This window comes from Scyliorhinus canicula, chromosome 2 (assembly GCF_902713615.1).
Source record: "Scyliorhinus canicula chromosome 2, sScyCan1.1, whole genome shotgun sequence".
In the NCBI taxonomy this organism is placed as follows: Eukaryota; Metazoa; Chordata; class Chondrichthyes; order Carcharhiniformes; family Scyliorhinidae; genus Scyliorhinus; species Scyliorhinus canicula.
The window spans coordinates 7,414,415-7,436,030 of NC_052147.1; the positions used below are offsets into that span (position 1 = coordinate 7,414,415).

General features: G+C 44.0%; 1 protein-coding gene across 1 annotated transcript; it reads left to right on the forward strand.

The window, feature by feature from the left end:
* The first annotated feature begins 2,329 nt into the window (after window positions 1-2,329).
* Window positions 2,330-19,971, forward strand: gsc (goosecoid). Its single transcript, XM_038790331.1, has 4 exons — window positions 2,330-2,386; window positions 2,496-2,865; window positions 7,068-7,327; window positions 19,796-19,971. The coding sequence occupies exons 2-4, from the start codon at window positions 2,538-2,540 to the stop codon at window positions 19,964-19,966; spliced, it is 759 nt and encodes a 252-aa protein (XP_038646259.1). The 5' UTR covers window positions 2,330-2,386; window positions 2,496-2,537; the 3' UTR covers window positions 19,967-19,971.
* Window positions 19,972-21,616: the final 1,645 nt, after the last annotated feature.

Below are 21,616 nucleotides of genomic sequence, written 5' to 3' on the forward strand. Positions count from 1 at the left end.
GTTTGTGTGTTAGTGTATATGAGTGTTACTGTGTTAATGAGTGTTTGTGTGTTAGTGTATATGAGTGATACTCTGTTAATGAGTGTTTGTGTGTTAGTGCGTTCATGAGTGTTTGTGTGTTACTGTGTTAATGAGTGTGTGTTAGTGTATATGAGTGTTACTGTGTTAATGAGTGTTTGTGTGTTAGTGTATATGAGTGTTACTATGTTAATGAGTGTGTGTTAGTGTATATGAGTGTTACTGTGTTAATGAGTGTTTGTGTGTTAGTGTATATGAGTGTTACTGTGTTAATGAGTGTGTGTTAGTGTATATGAGTGTTACTGTGTTAATGAGTGTTTGTGTGTTAGTGTATATGAGTGTTACTGTGTTAATGAGTGTTTGTGTGTTAGTGCGTTCATGAGTGTCTGTGTGTTACTGTGTTAATATGAGTGTTAGTGTGTATAAATGATTATGTTTTAATTTATATAAATGTTACTGTATAAGAATGAGCCTTTCCCGTGTTTTCGTCTGACGCCCCGATTTATTAAAACCTTCTTTAATCAGGTTTTTAAACAATCCGACAACTTTCTCGACCCCCGAAAAATATAAAGAGGTAATGATAATTTGTCTTTCAAACCGAGACGGCAGCTTTCAGAGATAGAGGCCAGACTGGTCTGCTGGACAGGAGCCGATTCCCCGCACAACCAGGAGGTCAAACTTTTAAACAAGTGTGTGTTGGAGAGGGATTGAAATGAAAAGGCAGCGTCGGTTTGGGAGAGACAGCCTGGGAGCAATTCTACGACCAAGGACCCAAAGCTTTGTTTAAAATTACTGCAAGGTGTTGATAATTTAAGGGGGGGATTAAAACCGGGTTAAATATCTCCTTTCAATTGGACGGTTTTAATAGTATTTGGGAATGATTTCTCTGTGAGGATGGATTTGTTTGTTAATGGACCATTTGTTTGAGCAGTGGGTATGCGGGAAGGAATGAAAATCTTTCAATGATTTTTTTCATATCAATAGTCTCAGTGTTTGGGATTTCCTCACTTTCTGGATTGGGAATGGGGGTGATTATAAATACCCTGGACTCGCTTCTGATTTAATCAAATCCCTCTTCTCTTCCCTCCCACAACTCTGAAGAACAGTCCCGACCGAAAGTGGGTAGATTTTCTTTTCAAACCCAACCAAACGCACCGAATCTAGCTCTATTATTCGTTTGCTACTTTCCAATTTTTAAAAATGTAATACTTACTTGACTTGTCGATGGTGTGATTTGAAAATTGTGTACTCTGCCGGCGAGGAAAACAAAATTAAATTCGAACTAACGAGTGCTGTAAAAGAGCCCAACTTCAGATCTTATTTCAGGAGCTCACTGAGCAATGTCACCGCACAGAGTCACCACCGACACAGAATCAACTCACCAACTATTCAGGAGCGGGAATGAAGCATGTAGCCTGGGACAGAGAGAGAGGTAGATTCTTACTTGTGGTTACTTACAGTTATATTGCCGATATATTTCATTATGTATAAAACATAGACACAGATTGATGCACATTATATACATATCTGAACATGTTCATTATATTTGTAAGTGGATAATTGAAGACAGAACACTGAGAATAGATCTGTTGGAGGGACATGGCCACAGGTAAAGATGGACAAAGATCGGAAGCAAAAGCCAATTGGTTTTTTTAAAATTACACAACAAAGCTCGAACGTTTTCTACCTGAATCTTAGATTCCGTGAGAGAATTGAACAGCAATGGGAGGAAAGCACAGACGGGAGACCCTGTCTGACTGGGAGCTAAATGCTTGTTATTTCCATCCCTAAATACTGGCCAGGGCCCTGCGAGTGGGAACAGTCTGTCTGTGTCTTGTCCTGGGGAGGTGACATTGACCAGCAGCGAGCTGAGGTGCACAGAATTAGCCCCTGTGAAAATAGACTGGGTCTTCACCCAGAATGTGTGTATGTGGGGGGTGGGGGGGAGATGCTGCAGTCCCACTAATCGCATTAGTCGGTACAATTAGTTGCTGCTGGGGACCCTGGGGTGGAGGAGGCTGGGGGGAGGGGGGGGGGGGGTCATTGTAAAAAAAAAACACGATTACAAAGCCCTGCAGCTAATGGCGGGGAGGGGGAGGAAAAAGTCACATTAAATAACTTTAATCCGCAGACTGGGAGTCGGGGTGTGTGTGTGTGTGATAGAAGGGAGGCAAGATTACAATAATCAGATAAATTTGGCCATCCCATCAGCAGAGAATGAGTTGGGGGGGGGGGGGGGTCAGACAGGCTGAATGACGCGGGCTGCCTATATAACTGTGGGCACCAGCCTGTTGCTCTGAACTCAGTTGCGGATGGAGGGGAAAGCGGCGCAAGGCAGCCTCTACCTCCCAAACTAACATTTAACTTGGTCTCAAGTTTTCTTTTACTTTTTAAAAACTTCTTTCTGTTTAACTGCGAGCGATTTTATTTTGAAAAGTCGGTTTGACTTTGTTTTGTGCTTCTTTTTTGTGATTTAGATCCATGTCTGTGTGTTTTTTGGTGTCTGAGCTGATTGGGTGATGCCGGCTGGGATGTTCAGCATCGACAGTATTTTGTCAGGAAGCAGAGCTCGCTGTAAGGAGCCAGCTCCTCTGCACAACTCCCCGCTGCCCACTTACCCCGGGCTGAGTGCCGAGCCCCGCTGTGCCGCTGCTGACTACCTGGGACTGTATTCCCCTCCACCGCCTCCTCCTCCACCGCCCCCTCAGCATCCCAACCTGGCAGTCGGTGGCTCGAGGATAGGTTACAATTATTACTATGTACCCGCTTCGCCCAGGGCATCCTGCTGTGGCACTGTACCAGCCTGCCAGCCGCTGACCACACAGCACTGCTCCTGCATCCCACCAGGTAACTCTTTACAACTCAGTCTGGGCAAATGTATGGCCACACACCCCTTATAGCGGGGCAGTCTGGCATTGCTTCAATATTACCCTTTGCAAACTGTTGTTAGTCAGCTGGAATCTCTGCTCTTTACTTTTAAGGGGATGGTTTGCAGTTTAATCTTCTTTCGATTGCAACTTGTGAGGAAATTGCAATGTTTGGGGCTAAAGAGGATGAAGGTTCAACTCAGAGCTCGGGATTGCCACATTCCCCCCCCCCCCCCCCCCAACACACACACACACAGAGATACACCTATACTCACACACTCACTCACACACACTCACGTACACCCTCACCCGCTCATACATACCTGCACCCTCACCCACACTCACCCTCACCCACACATTCGTACACACTCACTGACACATACACACACCAACACATTCATACACACAACCACTGACACACTACACACACCAACACATTCATATACAGACCTACTGACACACTACACACACCAACACATATATAAATAGACCCACTGATACACTACACACACCAACACATTCATACACAGACCCACTGACACATACACACACCAACACATTCATACACAGACCCACTGACACATACACACGCCAACACATTCATACACAGACCCACTGACACATACACACACCAACACATTCATACACACTCACTGACACACATACACACACCCATACATTCATACACAGACCCACTGACACACATATACACACCCACACATTCATACACACTCACTGACACACATACACACACCCACACATTCATACACAGACCCACTGACACACATATACACACCCACACATTCATATACAGACCCACACATTCATATACACTCACTGACACACATACACACACCCATACATTCATACACACACCCACACATTCATACACAGACCCACTGGCACTCATATACACACCCACACATTCATACACACACTCACTGACACACATACTCACGCACACACTTTCATACACAGACCCACTGACACACATACACACACCAACACGTTCAAACACACTCACTGACACACAAACACACCCATACATTAATACACACACTCACTGACACACATACTCACGCACACACATCCATTATATCCAATCTTGTCTCATTCTTGGGGAGCAAGCTCCGAGGGATTAACTGAGTTACTCCTGTTCCCAACTCTCTTTCATTCGAAGTAAACATTGGGAGTTGATGAACCGGGAGAGGCTGGGATGGGGTGGTATCTACCGGATCCAGGAACATTTTCTGAATGTTTAAACCCGACAGGAAAACGGTACACATTGGATTAAGTATTGAGTAGGGAACCAGAATCTGTTAACAAACTGGCGGAGATGAAGCAAGAGATTCCCCGACCAGTTTAGGTTGTAAATGTCAGTGAAACTGCCTCCCAGACATAAACTGACCAGGTTAAACTGTTAATAGATAAAGTTAAATATTCAAATACTGAGTGTACACAGTGCAGAACAAGATCAGTACGTGCCCCTAAAGAGCAAATCTTCCATTTTACAGTCAAGTCAATGTGTGAGGTCAGACCGGGTCTAAAACTAAAGGAAGTGGTTTATTCAAAAACCAAGAAAAGTAGTAATCTAGACTAGAGGACTGGGAGAAATCTAGAAAGCAACAGAGGGATAGACAGAAAATATTAACAGCAGCAAAAAGAGAAATTGGAAAAAAAAACTGCGTGCGACTTAAAAGCGAATAGTAAAAGCTTTGAAACGAAGCAATCACAAGAAAGCGCGTGTCTGGGAGAAGTGTGGAACCATTAAAGACAAATAAAGATGTGGTATGGTAGTGGCGGATTTATTAACTGAGGATTCCATATCCACATTCTCACAATGGATGGAAGGTAATTGGAAGGTAATCTGGAAACAAATCAAAGAGAGGAAAGTGTTGGATTCTACACCAGTAACAAAATAGTAAATGGAGAAAACACTGGGACAACAGCTGGATAAATGTCCAGAGGGTTCCAGCCCAAGGGTGTTCGGAGGAGGTGAGAATAATGCGGGATAATTGGTCATCGTCTTTGAAAGTTCTCAGACTTGGGAATTGTGTTGTTGGATTGGGAATTTTGTTAATGCCACTCGGTTATTTAGGAGGATGGAAGACAGAATCACATTTATCAGTCTAATATCAGTTCCCGGGATGCTACTCGAATCTTCATTCGAGTCAGAGTGTGTGAACACTCGAGTAATGAAGAAGTGATCAAAGATTGTCAGCAAGAGTTTCGCTAAGAGTGACTGATTTGTTGCTTTTGAGGAGGTTACTAATAAGTTAGACATAATAAGGTAGTTTCTTTTTTAGATATGGATGTTGTCTCCATGTGTTTGGTGTTGGTATTTGTTTGTGAGGCTGGTGTGAGAGCTGATTCCCAAGAGAGACAAACGTTAGGATTACTGATACTGACCTCCGACCTCACATACAGACAGATATACAAATTAAGAGCAGGATTGGCCACTCAGCCCTTTGAGCTTGACCCACCCCGCCATTCAATAAGATCATGGCCGGTCTGATTGTAACCTCAACCCCAACACATAGTGGATACAAATCTAACCTGTCCAACCTTTCCTCATAAACCAACCCGCCCATTCCTGGTATTTATCTAATAAACCTCTGAACTGCTAATGCATCTTTCTTTAAATAAGGAAGCCAATATTGTCCACCATACTCCCGATGTGGTCTCACCAATGCCCTAAACCTAATCTCAATACTTTTTGAATAATTTCCCCTCACAATAAACAATAATACTCTCTTAGCTTTCCTAATTACTTGCTGTACCTTTTGTGGATCCTGCACAAGGACACCCAGATGCTGCTGCACCTCAGAACCCTTTTTATTTTTCCTACCAAAATGGACAATTTCACATTATGCTCCATTTGCCAGATCTTTGCTCACTCACTTAACCTTCCTGTGTTCCTTTGTAACCGTCTTACATCCCTTTCACAGATGCTTTTCTACCTATCTTTGTGTCATCAGCAAATTAAGTACCAGTAAGTGCACACAATAGAATCTCATTTTGCAGCTTTGACCGGCCACACTTTGTCTTTCTCCGCTTCACTCCAGGTCAGGTCCTGACTCCAGGTTTTGCAATGCCATTTTGTGCTAACTGAAGGCGGAAATCATGGGTAGTGGCAGAGGGGCTCACGCAGAGAGAATGCAGAGGGAGGAGGTGGTGTGGGCATCTGTCATATAGCCAGGCAGTGGCACTGCTGCCTCACGGTGCCGAGGACCCGGGTTCGATCCCGGTTCGATCCCGGCCCCGGGTAACTGTCCATGTGGAGTTTGCATATTCTCCCCATGTCTGCGTGGGTCTCACCCCCACAACTGAAAAATAGAAAGATGTGGCGGGTAGGTGGATTGGCCACGCTAAATTGCCCCTTAATTGGAAAACAAATTGGGTACTCTAAATTTAAAAAATGTATCCATGCAGTCGATGGGCTGTCATTGTGGATTATACCCCACCCCCCTACTCCTTACTAAAGAAACCAACACACAGTCATTTCCAGTGATGTTCATTGTGCAGTGTTTATAATGGGGTACCAATTTATCTAGTGTCAGTTTTAAATCTGCCTCATACGTTGAAACACTATCTAGCTCGACCGAACCACCATCTCTCACAACCCCTCCGCTGTCTCTAATTTATCATGCTGCTTGCCTGACACCCAGTGTTGGATGAGGAGAAATTCCCCCAAAACAGTCCTCACCAGAAACGGTGTTACCCAGCCACAAACTTCATCCATCTCCCTGATCGCTGTCTCAGGCCGAACCAGACAGACATAAGCACCTGACCACATATTAACACCATCACACGGACTACCTACTTCACCTCTGTAACATTACTCGCTGTGCCCCTGCCTCGACCCAGCTGCACAGATACTACCTGACCAATGCCGATGATTCCGCGATCCTCATCCATACTTTTAACTATAAACTTGATTGCTTCAATGCACTTCTGGCCAGTCTCCCACATTCTATCCTCCATCAACTTGTATTCATCCAAAACTTTGCTGCCTAACTGACATCACTTCCCATTCACCCATCAGCTCTGTGCTCCCTGATTTACATTTGGCTCCCAGTTTGACAATTTCTAAATTTTCATCCTCAGTAATCATTGGCTGACTGATTAATTTGGATGTAAAATGACTGAGCTGATTATTTTACCTCTTCACTGTTTGGAAAGGTTTGGAAGGGGCTGCGTCTGCCTACCTGACCCCAGTTGCCCCCCAGGTGCTGCCCTACGTGAGCCTGGGGGCTCTATCCCGCACCGAGCTCCAGCTCCTGAACCAGCTCCATTGCCGCAGGAAGCGACGCCACAGGACCATCTTCACAGATGAACAACTGGAAGCTTTGGAGAATCTTTTTCAGGAAACAAAGTACCCAGACGTTGGCACCAGGGAACAGCTTGCCAGGAGGGTCCATCTCCGAGAAGAGAAAGTGGAGGTAAGGGAGAGAGACTTGCATTTATATAGCACCAGCTCAGAAAATTCCAAAGTGTTTTACAGCCAATGAGAGACCTTTGAAAAATTTTTCACTGTTGAATGTAGGAAACACAGGGGCAAGTTATGCCTAAAGATATCAATGTGACAATGCCCATATTACCTTGCCCGTTTTTTTTTAATGGTCTTGGTTAAGGCATAAATGTCAACCATGATACCAAGGCAAACCCTCCTACCCTTCCTTGAAATAGAGCCACCGGGCATTTTACATCCACTTCAGAGAGTAAATGGGGTCTCAGTTTAATGTCTTATACAAAAGATGTTACTTGCCACAGTGCATTGCCCCTTCAGTACTACAGTTAGAATGCCCATCTGGATTGTGTGCACAAATCTCAGGAGTGGGACTTGAAGCCACAACCTTCTGGTTCAAACAGCAAGACTGCTGCCCAGTTACCCATTTCAATTCATCAGAAAGTTGGTGTGTGGTAGCTGATGACTCTCTAAAAGTATAATCAAGACCATTGGTTAACACTGCTGTTGAGGTATCAATGATGGTAGGAGTGAAGGTAGGTACAGAGCTGGGGTACAGATCAGCTATGATCTAATGGAATGGTTACAGGCTGAACGGTCTCCTCCCGTCCATCTATGCTCATGTTACTAAAACAGCGATCCCCATTCTCAGCTTAACATGCTTGTGGTGGATGTCAGAAATTCCTTCTCACTTAGAAAGTGGTCAATGCATGTAATAGTCTTCAATATAAAATAATAATGATGTGGAGATGCCGGTGTTGGACTGGGGTGAGCACAGTAAGAAGTCTTACAACACCAGGTTAAAGTCCAACAGGTTTGTGTCAAACACTAGCTTTCGGAGCACTGCTCATTTCACCTGAGGAAGGAGCAGTACTCCGAAAGCTTGTGTTTGAAACAAACCTGTTGGACTTTAACCTGGTGTTGTAAGACTTCTTACTATAAAATAATAGATGGTGATACAATGTCCTTGATTCCCCCACCAGAAAAAAATAATTTCTCGCTATCTCTACCCAGTCAAAACCTTTTAACATTTTAAACTCCTTGATCAGATCACCTCTTGAGAGAACACAAGCAACTTCTAATTTAACCCTATAAACCCTGGTGTTGAGCTACATGGAAACAGGAAGTTTAAATCCATTCACGGAAAATAACAACACAAAATATTCTAACCCCATCAAATGGACCTAGTTTTGGGAAAGAACTGGGCAATATGGATCTAGCAGCAGCACAGATTAAATGTACTACATAATCTCTTTTTTAATTGTCACAAGTAGGCTTACAGTAACACTGCAATGAAGTTACTGTGAAAAGTACCTAAACGCCTGTTTGGGTACACAGAGGGAGAATTCAGAATTCTCAGCCGGTACAGGAATTGAACCCGCGCTGCTGGTCTTGTTCTGCGTTACAAACCAGTTGTCTAGCCCACTGAGCTAAACATGCTATAAGGTACAAGTTTTTATCAATGTGTGATCACACTATGGAACCTTCTTAGCCGAAAGCTCCTCTTGAGGTATAATGGGGACAAGCCCAGGATTCCTGCATTCCAACATGTGTTCGCAGTGGATGAGATCCTGTGTTGAGAACATGTATTTGTAAAATGTGCCCCTGATGCTGTGCAGAACTGGTGAGTTTTTTTTTTGCAATCTATCTGTTTGTCTGACAGATGCCCTTTGAAAGTGCAATAGAAAAACTTGTGGCAAAATTGCAATAAAATTGCAATAAATTGTCCATGTCAGGGCAAATAAAAACAGGTCACCAAATTATAGTCCTGGTTTCTGAGACACCGACTGAATCATTGAGGCACTAGTGACAATATAGAAAATTGACATGAAGCCAATCCCTGGAGTTAAATGGTTGAGTTAAAAGACTGGAGAACACTGAATGTTTCAAACTGGGAAAGAAGGATCAGAAAGATGATCTTCTAGACTGGGTATGGAAAAGGTTATTCATTTAAATTTAAATTGTCAGAAATTGGACAAAGGAACTCAGGATCAAGTTAGTAAAAGTACATTGAGAACTGAATGATCAACCCCAAAACTGACTCCTGGATACAATAGTAGAGTTAAAAACATCTTTCACAGGCAAATGGATACTAAAATGATGGCACTTTAGAGTGCTTCTGAATGGATGAATGAAGATGAACTAAAATATCTTCATCATCCATTATCTTATCATATGTTGGTTGGCAGGGGTGACACAGTGGTTAACACTGCTGCCTCACGACGCCAGGATCCCAGGTTTGATTCCTGGCTTGGGTCACTGTCTGTGTGGAGTCTGCACGTGCTCCCGTGTCTGCATAGGTTTGCTCCGGGTGCTCTGGTTTCCTCCCACAGTCCAAAGATGTGCAGGTTAGGTGGATTTAGCATGCTAAAATTGCTCTGTAGTGTCCAAAGATGTGCAGGTTAGACAGGGAGAGGGCCTAGGAGGGTGCTCCTTCAGAAGATTGGTGCAGACTCGATGGGCCAAATGGCCTCCTTCTGTGCCATAGGGATTCAATGGATTCTCTGGGTCTGTTAAGATATCGTACTCAGCCAATGAGAAAACAGTCGATCTATTGTAGACTTTATCCAATCAGTACTGTAACCATGGATCTGTTGTTTAGTTGTCAGGTTAAAAACTTTAGCCAAACTTTCAGAGAACAGTGCTTCTATTATATACAGGTCTGGATTTGCACCATTCCCAGTGAGTGATGGAACAATGGATCTATTGTAAAGAGGTCTGGTTATGCACCTTATCCAATTATTGAACAGTTGCTCTCTCATATAGAGGTCTGTTACGTATTCTAACAAGTGAATGATGGAACAATGAGTCTGTTATTTACAGTTTTGGTTAAATATGATACCTGTTGCAGTTAAAATCTGGAAAGCTTTTTATTTTTACCAATCTTCACTTTTAAAACTGTTCACAATTAGTTTATTGTTTTTTGAAGGAGTAATATGCACAGTGGATAAAGGGGAGCTGGTAGACATGCTATGCTTGGGCTTCCATTGATAAGGGGCCATATCAAAGGTTACTGTGAAAAATAAAGCTCATGATATAGGGGGGTAACATATCAACATATTAGCCTGGATAGAAGATTGGCTGGCAGAAACCAGTGAGTATGTATAAATGGGTCTTTGTCTGATTGGCAGGATCTGACAGGCGGAGCCCCATGAGGGCTTGCGCTGCGGCCTTACATCAATGATTTAGATGAGGGAAATAAAGACATGGTAGAAAATTGCAGATGGCATGAAGATAGGTTGGGAAGTATGCTGTGAAGAGGCCATAAGAGGTTGCAGAAGGACAGAGTTGAGTGAGTGGGCAAAAATCTTGAAAATGGTGTATAATGTGGGAAAATGTGAAATTGTTCACTCTGGCAGGAAGAATAAATAAGCAGAGTATTACTTAATTGGCTTCAGAATTCTACGGCGCAGAGGGGTCTAGGTGTCCCAGTGCATGAGTCACAAGAAATTGGTATGCAGGTACAGCAAATAGTTAAGAAGGCGAATGGAATGCTGTCCTTAATTATGGGAGGAATTGAACATAAAAGCAAGGATGTCATGTTTCACTTATACAGGCATATGTGCGACCACATCTCTAATACTGTGTACAGTTTTGGTCTCCTTATTTAAAAATAAAAATAAATAATACATAATCTTTATTGTCACAAGTAGGCTTACATTAACACTGCAATGAAGTTACTGTGAAAATCCCCTAGTCGCCACATTCCGGCACCTGTTCGGGTACACAAAGGGAGAATTCAGAATTCTCAGCTTATTTAAGGAAGGACGTAAATGCATTGGAGGCGGTTCAGAGGAGGTTTACTCGATTGATGTGGACTTTAACCTGGTGTTGTAAGACTTCTTACTAGATTGATACCTGGAACAAACGAGTTGTTTTACGAGGAAAGGTTGGACGGTCTGGGATTGTTTCCACTGAAGTTTAAAAGAGCGAGGGGTGACTTGATTGAAGTATATAACTCGATGTAAAATGCCCGGTGTCTCTAATTCAAATCTCTAATCTCGACAGGGTGGATGTGGAAAGAATGTTTACTTTTGTGCGTGAATTAGAGCTAGGGGGCACTGTTTAAAATTAGAAGTCGCCCTTTTAAGATAGAGATGAAGAGAATTTCTTTCTCTGAGGATTGTGCGACTTGGACGGTACAGTAGCACGCTGGTTAGCACTGTTGCTTCACAGTGCCAGGGTCCCAGGTCCGATTCCCGGCGTGGGTCACTGTCTGTGCGGAGTCTGCATGTTCTCCCAGTGTCTCCCAGATTTCCTCCAGGTGTTCCGGTTTCCTCCCACAAATCCCGAAAGACGTGCTGTTCGGTGAATTGGACATTCTGAATTCACCCTCTGTGTACCCGAACAGGCGGCGGAATGTGGCGACTGGGGGCTTTTCACAGTAACTTCACTGTAGCGTTAATGTAAGCCTACCTGTGACAATAAAGATTATTATTATTATTTTGGACCTCTCTGCCTCAGAGACGATGGAGGCGTAGGTCATTGAATATTTTTAAGGCGAAGGTAGATAGATTCTTGTTGGGCTAGGGAATCAAAGGTTATCTGGGGGAGATAGGAATGTGGAATTTGAAACACATACAGATCTTATTGACTGGTAGAGCAGACTCGAGGGGCCAAATGGCCTTTTCTGCTCCTATTTTATATTGTTTAACCTACAAATTCCTATTTCCTGGCTGCCAGTTTGGTTAGTATATCGATATTCCAAATGTTTTTAGAGTACACGACCACCAAATCAGCTCTTCCTCCATGATGGTTTGTGTGATTTTTGACATTAAAATGTTCTCTAGTCCAATTCCTAGACTACCCCTTATATCCTGTTTTGCACCCCCCCCCCCCCCCCCCCCCCCCATAATCTGCTTAAATATATCTGCATTTGAAAATAACAACTAACTTGCAATTGACTGTCACACCTTCAGAAGATTGCAAACTGCTCTGACTTTGAAATGCGGTCACAGTTGTTTTGTTGAACAGACAGCTTATGCACAGCGAGATCTCGCAGACAGTAAATATGATAAACGATCAGTAAATCTGCTGTGGAACTGAGAGACAAATGTGGAGCAGGACACCGAGAAAACTCCCTAATGTCTTCGAATAGAAGTGCCAGGCTACCTTTCCCAACCATCGGAACAGGCCCATTTAAACGACAGTTTTCAGTTCCCTTGCTTCTGCTCTGAGATGCCAGCCTAGATTATGTACTCAATTCCTGGAGTAGAGTTTGAATTGTGCAACTTTTTGACTCCGAGGCGAGATTATTGCCAGCTGGACAATTCAGAAATATGAAGCTGCCACGTTAACTTAAATCATTGAAATTAAGTTGAATATTTGCCCAATCTGGATTAGGACATACTACTTTTCTCTGAATTTTTGATTTTCTTTTCTCAGTTCAGTTTTCTCCTCCTCACTGTGGAAGATTCCTTGCCATCTTCTTACGTAGAATTAACTGCATAAAGTCAGGTCATTAAATCCAACTGACCCAACAGTTTAAGCTCCACACAAACCTCCTCCAAGTTAATTAATCTCATCCTATCAACATATCCTGTACTCCTTTTTCCCTCAAATGAATTTAAGCCATTTGTCTCGCGCACTCTTGTGATCGTAAATTCCACATTCTAGCCACTCTCTGAGTAAACAACATCTCCTGAATCCCCAATTAGATTTATTAGTAACGCTCTTACATTGATAGCCCACTTTGAGGCAGCCTGTGGTTATAAAAGCACAAAAGAAATCTGGCTTTTTTTGAGACCTTGGAGAGGGTCCAGAGGAGATTTGCTATAACGATACCAAAGATGATTTATTTCAGTTGGATAGAAGGACCAGAGAATTTGGGATTAATCTCCTTTTGAGAAGAGAAGGTTAAGGGGATTTTATTAAAGGTTCTCCTTTTCTTCTTCCCTCTTTTTTGCCTCCTTCACAAGTGGAAACATTTTCTCTATGCCTACCTGATGAAACACCTTCGTAATTTTAAAGACCTCTTTAAGTCAATCTTCTCTCTTCTAGAGAAAAGAACACCATTTGGTGGAATATAAGATAAAGGTATTGGAGGTGGTGGGAGTTATCAACGGTCAGTCACAGCAATAGTATCACACAATCTCATCTGGGACTTTGATCAGTGCAGTCTCGCTGTGGTTAGAGCGGACGCCAAACTGGAAGGTCTTGAACAAGAGGCTCTGGAGGAGAATAAGGTGTCCCAAGACATTGTAAGGCCGGAGAGGGAAAGGTGACGAGGTGCCTTTGTTGCTGAATTAGTAGCATTCCAACCCCTAACCCAGGAGGTGATTCCACTCCACGGGCTTCAGGACATACTTGATGCAGACACTCCCAGTGCTGTACCTATGGAGTGCTGCATGTCAGAGGTACAGAGGTACCACCTTTCTGATGAGGCCTTAACTGCTCTTTCAGCTGAATGTAAAAGATCCAAAAAGCATTCTTCCTGGTGCCCTGGCCAATTTACCTCTCAGATGGACTGGTCATTACCTCACTGCTGATTATGGGATCTTGCTGTGTGTAAATTGACTGCTGCATTTCCTACATTATAGCCGTGATCACATTTGGAAAGCACTTAATTGGCTGGAAAACATTTTGAGATATTCTGAGGTCATAAAGGCACAATAGAAAACAGTTTTGTTTGAGACTTTGGATTGGGTCCAGGGGAGATTTACTATAATGATACCAGAGATGATTTATTTCAGTTGTATAGAAGGGCCAGAGAATTTGGGGATTAATCTCCTTTTGAGAAGAGACGGTTAAGGGGATTTTATTAAAAGGTCTCCTTTTCTTCCTCCTTTTATTGTCCTCCATTCTTTTTTTTGACCTCTCCAAATGTTCCGGAAGGGGGGAAAACTAAATTGGGAAAACCAATTATCTGAATCCAGAGTGACATCCTTGTTGGGCAAATATCTACAGCAAGAATGATACAGATTGGCCCACTTTGAATGTTGATTTCTCAGCAGGTTGTGGGTTGTGTTAAGATGCAGAGTGAAGGTCAAACTCTTTTCCTGCGTGGGAGAAATGATTTAATTGCGCAGTTCATTTGAAAAAAAAAGAACGCTTACTTTCCATAAGCAAATCAATCCAAATATAGATACAATTCCCAAATATAAGTCCCAAAGTTCACAAACACTCAGGGGATGTTAAAGTGGGAACATTGCAAATAATTTCGGTAATTATCTAAGTAACCAGATCCCAATAGAATTTTCATTCACATGGCACTTAAGAATGAGAAAGATATGCAGGATTGTGGGGTGCTGTGTGCTGTGGTGAGTGTGTGTGTGTGCATGTGCCTGTGGTGTGTGCGCATGCGTGGTGTGTGCGTGTTCCAGACTCTCCAGCAAGGGGAAGCAACCTCTCAGCATCTCTCCTATCAAGTCTTCCCGAAATCTTGTATGTTTCAACGAAATCACCTAAACTCCAGGCAATGCAGACCCATTCTGCTTAATCTTATCTCATAGGGCAATCTTCTCATCTCAGGAAACAATCTAATGTCACCAACTTCTACAGATGCACCATAGAAAGCATTCTTTCTGGTTGTATCACAGCTTGGTATGGAGCCTGCTTTGCCCAAGACCGCAGGAAACTACAAAAGGTCATGAATGTAGCCCAGTCCATCACGCAAACCAGCCTCCCATCCATTGACTCTATCTATAATTCCCGCTGCCTCAGAAAGGCAGCCAGCATAATTAAGGACCCCACGCACCCCGGACATACTCTCTTCCACCTCCTTCTATCTGGAAAAAGATACCAAAGTTTGAAGTCACGCACCAACCGACTCAAGAACAGCTTCTTCCCTACTGCCATCAGACTTTTGAATGGACCTAACTCGTATTAAGTTGATCTTTTCTCTACACCTTGCTATAACTGTAACATTACATTCTGCAGTCTCTCCTTCCTTCCTTATGTACGGTATGCATTATTTGTACAGCATGCAAGATGCAATACTTTTCACTGTATACTAATACATGTGACAATAATAAATCAAATCAAATTAAAATGAACATTTGCTGCACCTCCTCTAAAGCAAGTTTATTCTTTCTTCTATACAGAGCTGCGCGTGTACCAGAAATGGTGTCGCCAAAGCCCTGTGCCATTTCAGCAAGAGTTCCTTACTCTTGTATTCCAACCACCCTGCAGTAAAAGCTAACATACCATTTTCCTTCCTAATTGTTTGCTGTACCCAATTGTTGACTTTGTGTTTCCTTTACTAAGGCACTCAAATCCCTCTGCACACCAAACATATAATAGTCTTTCTACTATTTAAATAATCTGTCTTTCTATTCTTCCTGAGTAATCTAGCACTCCCCCACCTCTTTGCCCACTCACTTAACCGGTCTATATTCCTTTGCATATTCTCAGTGATCCCCTCACAGGGGGATCACTGAGGGCCTTCCTATCCCACTTTGTATCATTAGCAAACTTGGATACATCATGCTCAGTCACTTCATCTCAGTCAGTAATATAAACTGTAAATAGCTGCGATTATAGCACCGATTGTGTGTGTGTGTATGTGTGGGTGCATGCATGTGTGTATGCGCATGTATATGCGTGTGTATGTGTGTGAATATGCCTGTGTGTATAATAGGACAGTAGGTTTCAAATTGTAATCTGGTTAAATTCTCTTACCAGAGTATTTGACTTCAGTGAAGCTGCCTGTACCTTGTACAGATCTGGTTATATTAACCATTAGTTTAAATGTGGTTCAGAACAGAAGAATATAATAAATAAAAGCAGGAGTAGGCCATTCAGCCCATCAAGCCTGCTCCACCATTTGATAAGAACATGACTGATCTGATTGTGGTCTGAAATCCACTTTCATGTCTGTCCCCATAACAAGTAAAGGAGGAGGTCGTTCAGCCCATCGAGTGTGCACCAACTCCCAGAAAGAGCACCATACCTAGGCCCAATTCCCCACCCTATCTCTGTAACTCCATCTAGGGGCAATTTAGCATATCCAATCCACCTAACCTGCGCTTCTTTGGACTGTGGGAGGAAACTGGAGCGCCCGGAGGAAACCCACACACACACACACACACACACACAGAATGTGCAAACTCCACTCAGACAGTCGCCCGAGGGTGGAATCGAACCCGGGACCCTGGCACTGTGATGCAGCAGTGCTAACCACTGTGCCACCATGCTGCCCCTTGACTCACTTGCCAATAAAAAACTGCTTCCCTCGGCCTTGAATATATTCAATGGGTCAGCCTCACTTCTGTACGGGGAAAAGAAAAAAAATCTCCTCATCACAGTCTTAAGTGGGATGCGCCTAATTGTTAAACTTTGCTCCCTAGTTCTAGACTCCCTCACAAGGGGAAGCATCCACTCAACAGCCATCCTGTCAAATCCCCTCAGAATCTTACATGTCTTAATAAGACCACCTCTCATTCTTTTCATCAGGACTGAGGAGAGACTCTGTGAGAGGGTAGGAATGTGAAAGGGCCGGTCTGATTTCCTATTGGGCCTTTTTGCAGTCCAGAAGATGAGGCTTCCTCTAATGACCCAGTGAGTCCAGAGTTCAGTGGACATACAGTGCGTTAACCGCGGACTCTGTTTCAGGGCGAGAAGGGTGTGCAGAAACACGGTTCCCTCTCTTTATTGCCACCCAGTCATCCACATTGGTGAGGTGTGTGCATAGACATGTGCGTGCATGGGTCTGCATGTGTGTGCGTGTCCATATACATTGTGCGAGAACAGAAACAAAGTCAGTTTCAGCAGATGTGTCACCCTTGGTGAGCTGGGACTTGCTGCGATGATCATACACAGAATGGCCATATGGGATCATGTAAAGCACCAGTGGTACTGAAGCCTCTTGCCACCAACATGCTGAGGTGTGCTGAAGGGGGGAAAACTGACTGGAGGGGGTGGGGGGGTGGGGGGGGGGACTTTGCTTCTCCGGGAGGCTGAACATTGTCTCCTGACCAATGTCAAATTGTCAATGTCCGTCATATTATCAGTGTTACTGCGACAGTCAAAACAATGCATTGCAACTGAATGCAATACACTGCAGTGATACGACTATCGTTTTCATGTTCAAGAAGTCTCAAAATGACTTACATGTGCACAATTCTGTTCATGTGTTGAAGCATCCCATGCTTCCCTGGAAGCAGCAAGGATTGGAATGGTGGGGGGACAGGTGTGGGTGCACGTTTAGCGAGGGGATGGATGGTATGATCACAGTGGGTTCAAGAGTATGGCATTTAGTGCAAATGCTTTTATCTTTGTGGGGAGAGAGGGGGGTAAACATTTCTAACATTCACTCCCTCCACCGCCGCTGGCACACCTTGCCTACAGCGTGTACCATATGCAAGATGTACTGCAGCAATTCACAGCAGTGTATCAAGGTTTTCTTTTACAGTCCCACACCCATGCCCTTGTCCTTCCAGGTGGTAGATACCATCCGACCCATGGGAACCCCACCAGTTTCAAGCTCCCCTCCAGGTCACACAGCACCCTGACTTGGAACTATATCGCCAGTGTCGCTGGGTCAAAACCCTCAAACTTCCTTCCCACTGGCACGGAGCGAATACTCCCGCCACATGCAAGTTCAAGAAAGTTGCTCAGCATCATCTTCTCAAGGGTGACTGGGGGGAATGGTCACTAATTGCCGGCCTATCCAGTGGCACCCAAATCCCAAGAAGAAAAGGAAAGAACAGAGTTGTAAAAGCTGGGGTAGAGGGCTAAACAATGCATTGCAACTGAATGCAATACACTGCAGTAATACGACCATCATTTTCATGTTAATGAGGCCTCAAAATGACTTACATGTGCCCAATTCTGTTCATGTGTTGAAGCATCCCAAAGTTCCAGAGATAGAGTGGAGGGAAATTTAGAAATCGTTGTGCAATTGTAAAACTCCAGTTTATGCCCTAAGCGAGGGATCAGCTGACTCATTGAAACTTAAAATGTTTAGCTTCTTCTATCAGATAACTTGAATGTTTTAAATCAGCTGTTTTTTTTGCAGTGTAATCAATCTACTCCAAATCATTAATTCCTCCTGTGTGTGTGTGATGGATAAATCAGAATCATACAAGAGGCCATTCAGCCCATCGTGCCTGTTACCTCCACTCCCCTGCTCTTTCCCCATAGCCCTGCAAGGTTTTCTTTTTCAAGTATTCATCCAATTCTCCTTTGTAAAGTATTATTGAACCTGCCCCCACCATTCTTTCAGGCAGTGTGTTCCAGAAAACAACAATTTGCTGTGCCATCTCCCAGAGGAGGGAGGCGATGGGATCGTGGTATTGTCGCTGGACTAATAATCCAGAGACCAAGGATATGGGGCTGGTTTAGCACACTGGGCTAAATCACTGGCTTTGAAAGCAGACCAAGGCAGGCCAGCAGCACGGTTCAATTCCCGTACCAGCCTCCCCGAACAGGCTCCGGAATGTGGTGACTAGGGGCTTTTCACAGTAACTTCATTTGAAGCCTACTTGTGACAATAAGCGATTTTCATTTCATTTTTAATTTTTTAATTTTCATAATGACCCGGGTTCCAATCCACCACAGCAGGAGATAGAAATAAAATATCAGGAATTTTTAAAAAGTCTGATGATGACCATTGTCGATTGTCGTAAAAACCCACATGTTTCACTGATGTCCTTTAGGGAAGGAAATCTGCCGTCCTTACCTGGTCTGGCCTACTCCAGACCCACAGCAATGTGGTTGACTCTTAACTTCCCCCTCAAGGGCATTTAGGGATGGGCAATAAATGCTGGCCCAGCAGGCGACACTCAGGTCCCATGAATGAATTAAAAAACCTCTGATTCTTTTGTTACTCCCTGTGTACCTGGTTACCCACCCTCCTGGGTACCCACACTCCTGGGTTCCCACACTCCTGGGTTCCCACCCTCCTGGTTACCCACCCTCCTGTCAGTGGAAGTGGTTTTCCCCTTATTTCGTCCATAAAAACTGCTATTGGTTTTGAACCCCTCATTAACCTTCCCTGCTCTAACCCTCCCAGTTTCTCTTCTCTTTCATATAACTGAAGTTCTCATTAGCAGCACAATACCAGTAAATTCATCTGCATCATCTCCAAGAATTTCAATAGAAAAAAGACTTGCATTGACGTAGCACCTTTCATGGCCTTGGGCCATCCCAAAGTACTTTCCAGCCAACTTGGTAATTTTGTCCTAAACACGGCAGCCAATTAGCACACAGGAAGCTCTCCGAAACAACAATGAGATTTGGTTGAGGCCAGGACACTATGGAGAAGTCACCAGCTCCTCGCCCAAAGAGTGGTCGTCCAGTCTTTTCAACTGAGAAAGAAGATAGGATCCATCTTCAACATCTAATTGTGAAGGTCGGACACTTCCAACAGTTAATCACTCTGCACTCGGGGAGGGGGGGGCAACCTGAACTCAACTCTCTGGACATCCTCTGAAAAGTGCAATGCCTAAAAATGATCTTTCATTCTCTCAATCTCTCTCTCTGATCTGTTTTCCTTGTCCAGGTCTGGTTCAAAAACCGCCGAGCCAAATGGAGGCGGCAGAAGAGATCATCGTCGGAGGAGTCAGACTCCCAGAAATGGAACAAAGTTTCCAAACCCCCCACCCCGCTGGGAAATCCTTCGGGAGAAGTCAGGGCGGCGGCCCAGGAAAGTGAGCTGGAGTCGGACAGCTGATAACTGGCACTGACGACCCCCCCCCCCCCCCCCCCCCCCCCCCCCTCCCTTCACCCACCCCTCAGCTCCTACCCTGGCTGGGATCCTGCACATTGTCCACCTGGTGGGCGGAGGATGCTGTAAATAATGTACATTTCCATATATATATGTTTGTGTGTGTATGTGTGCCTGTCCTGTCAATAAAAACAACGCTGGGATGTCACTCAGGTGAGAGACAGCATTGCTTTGTCAAAACTAACTGCATATTAAACAGTGGCTACACAAACCAAACAAATGACAGAAACTTGCAGCTCGAAAGAGAGCCATTCGGCCCATCGTGTATGTGCTAGCTCTGTGGGAGAGCTGTTCTATTAATCCCATATCTCCACTTTTTGTTCATAACCTGTAAATTCCTAGTTTCCCCCAAAACCTGTCTCGCTCTCTTTTAAAATTATCTGTGGAATCTGCTTCCACCTTATCCAGACGAGTGTTCCACGAATAATCCAACAGAACGTGAGTTCGAATCCCACCATGGGCATTTGGAGAATCTGAGTTCAGCTTTTTTTTTTAAAGTCCAGAAATTTTTTTAAAACCGGCGTCAGTAAAAGTGATCTTGAAACTGTGGGATTATTGTCAAAATGCAGCTGGTTGGCTAGTGTCTTTCAGGGAAGGGAACTTGCCGTCTTTACCCAGTCCTGCTCAGCTGGGTAACTCCAGACTTACAGGGGGGATGTATCCAGGATTCTGAGACAGAAAACCCAATGTAAACTCCCAGCAAGATTATTTACTGTAACATCTGATGCGACCATCAATTCACATGAGACAGAGAATAGAAGTGAACAGTGGCTTTAATCAACTAGAACAGTGCCTGCCTGCGACTGCTCTGCTATGAGGGCCACCTACAGGGCAGCTGCTCTTATACCTCCCCTCAAAGGGGGCGGAGCCCACAAGGGCACCAACATGATACAATCAGTGTAGTACAGCACAATGGTCCATAGGTGGAGCCCACATGGGCAACAGCGTGATACAATGTAGTACAGTGGTGAATGGTTACCATAATACGTTCACCACAACACCCAGAGAGATACAGGCACATCCGGCTTCATTTACATCCTCCCCGTCATTTGCTGCATTTTACACAAGGTCTATTTTCCATTTAAAGCAGGTTAGAGAAAGAACAGATTTCAGTATTTGATAAGCTCAGAATGTCCCCAAACATTTTACAGCCGTTGAAGTACTTACAAAATGTACTTGCTGTTTCAATGTACAAATCGGGTGAGTGTTCCGGGGGCAGATATACATTTTCAATACAGGAAAAGGTACAATAAGGGATAAGTCCAGAAATGGGACACACACACAGGCCAGGGTTTTAGGCCCCACCCACTGGCTGGAAAGTTGGGGGCAGCTCCTGGAAGCCACTCCTCAGTTTTACAGTCCTAAAACATCCAATTTCCTGAAGCCATGGCCTCCTATCCACCTCTGTGGCAAAATGTTGCCCCCTCCAGCATGCTCTTCAGTCCCAGCCGCATCTGGAGGAATGGATTGGCAGGCCCTGGTGATGGGTCGGGTTGGATTGGATTGGATTTGTTTATTGTCACGTGTACCGAGGTACAGGTGAAAAGTATTTTCCTGCGAGCAGCTCAACAGATCATTAAGTACATGGGAAGAAAA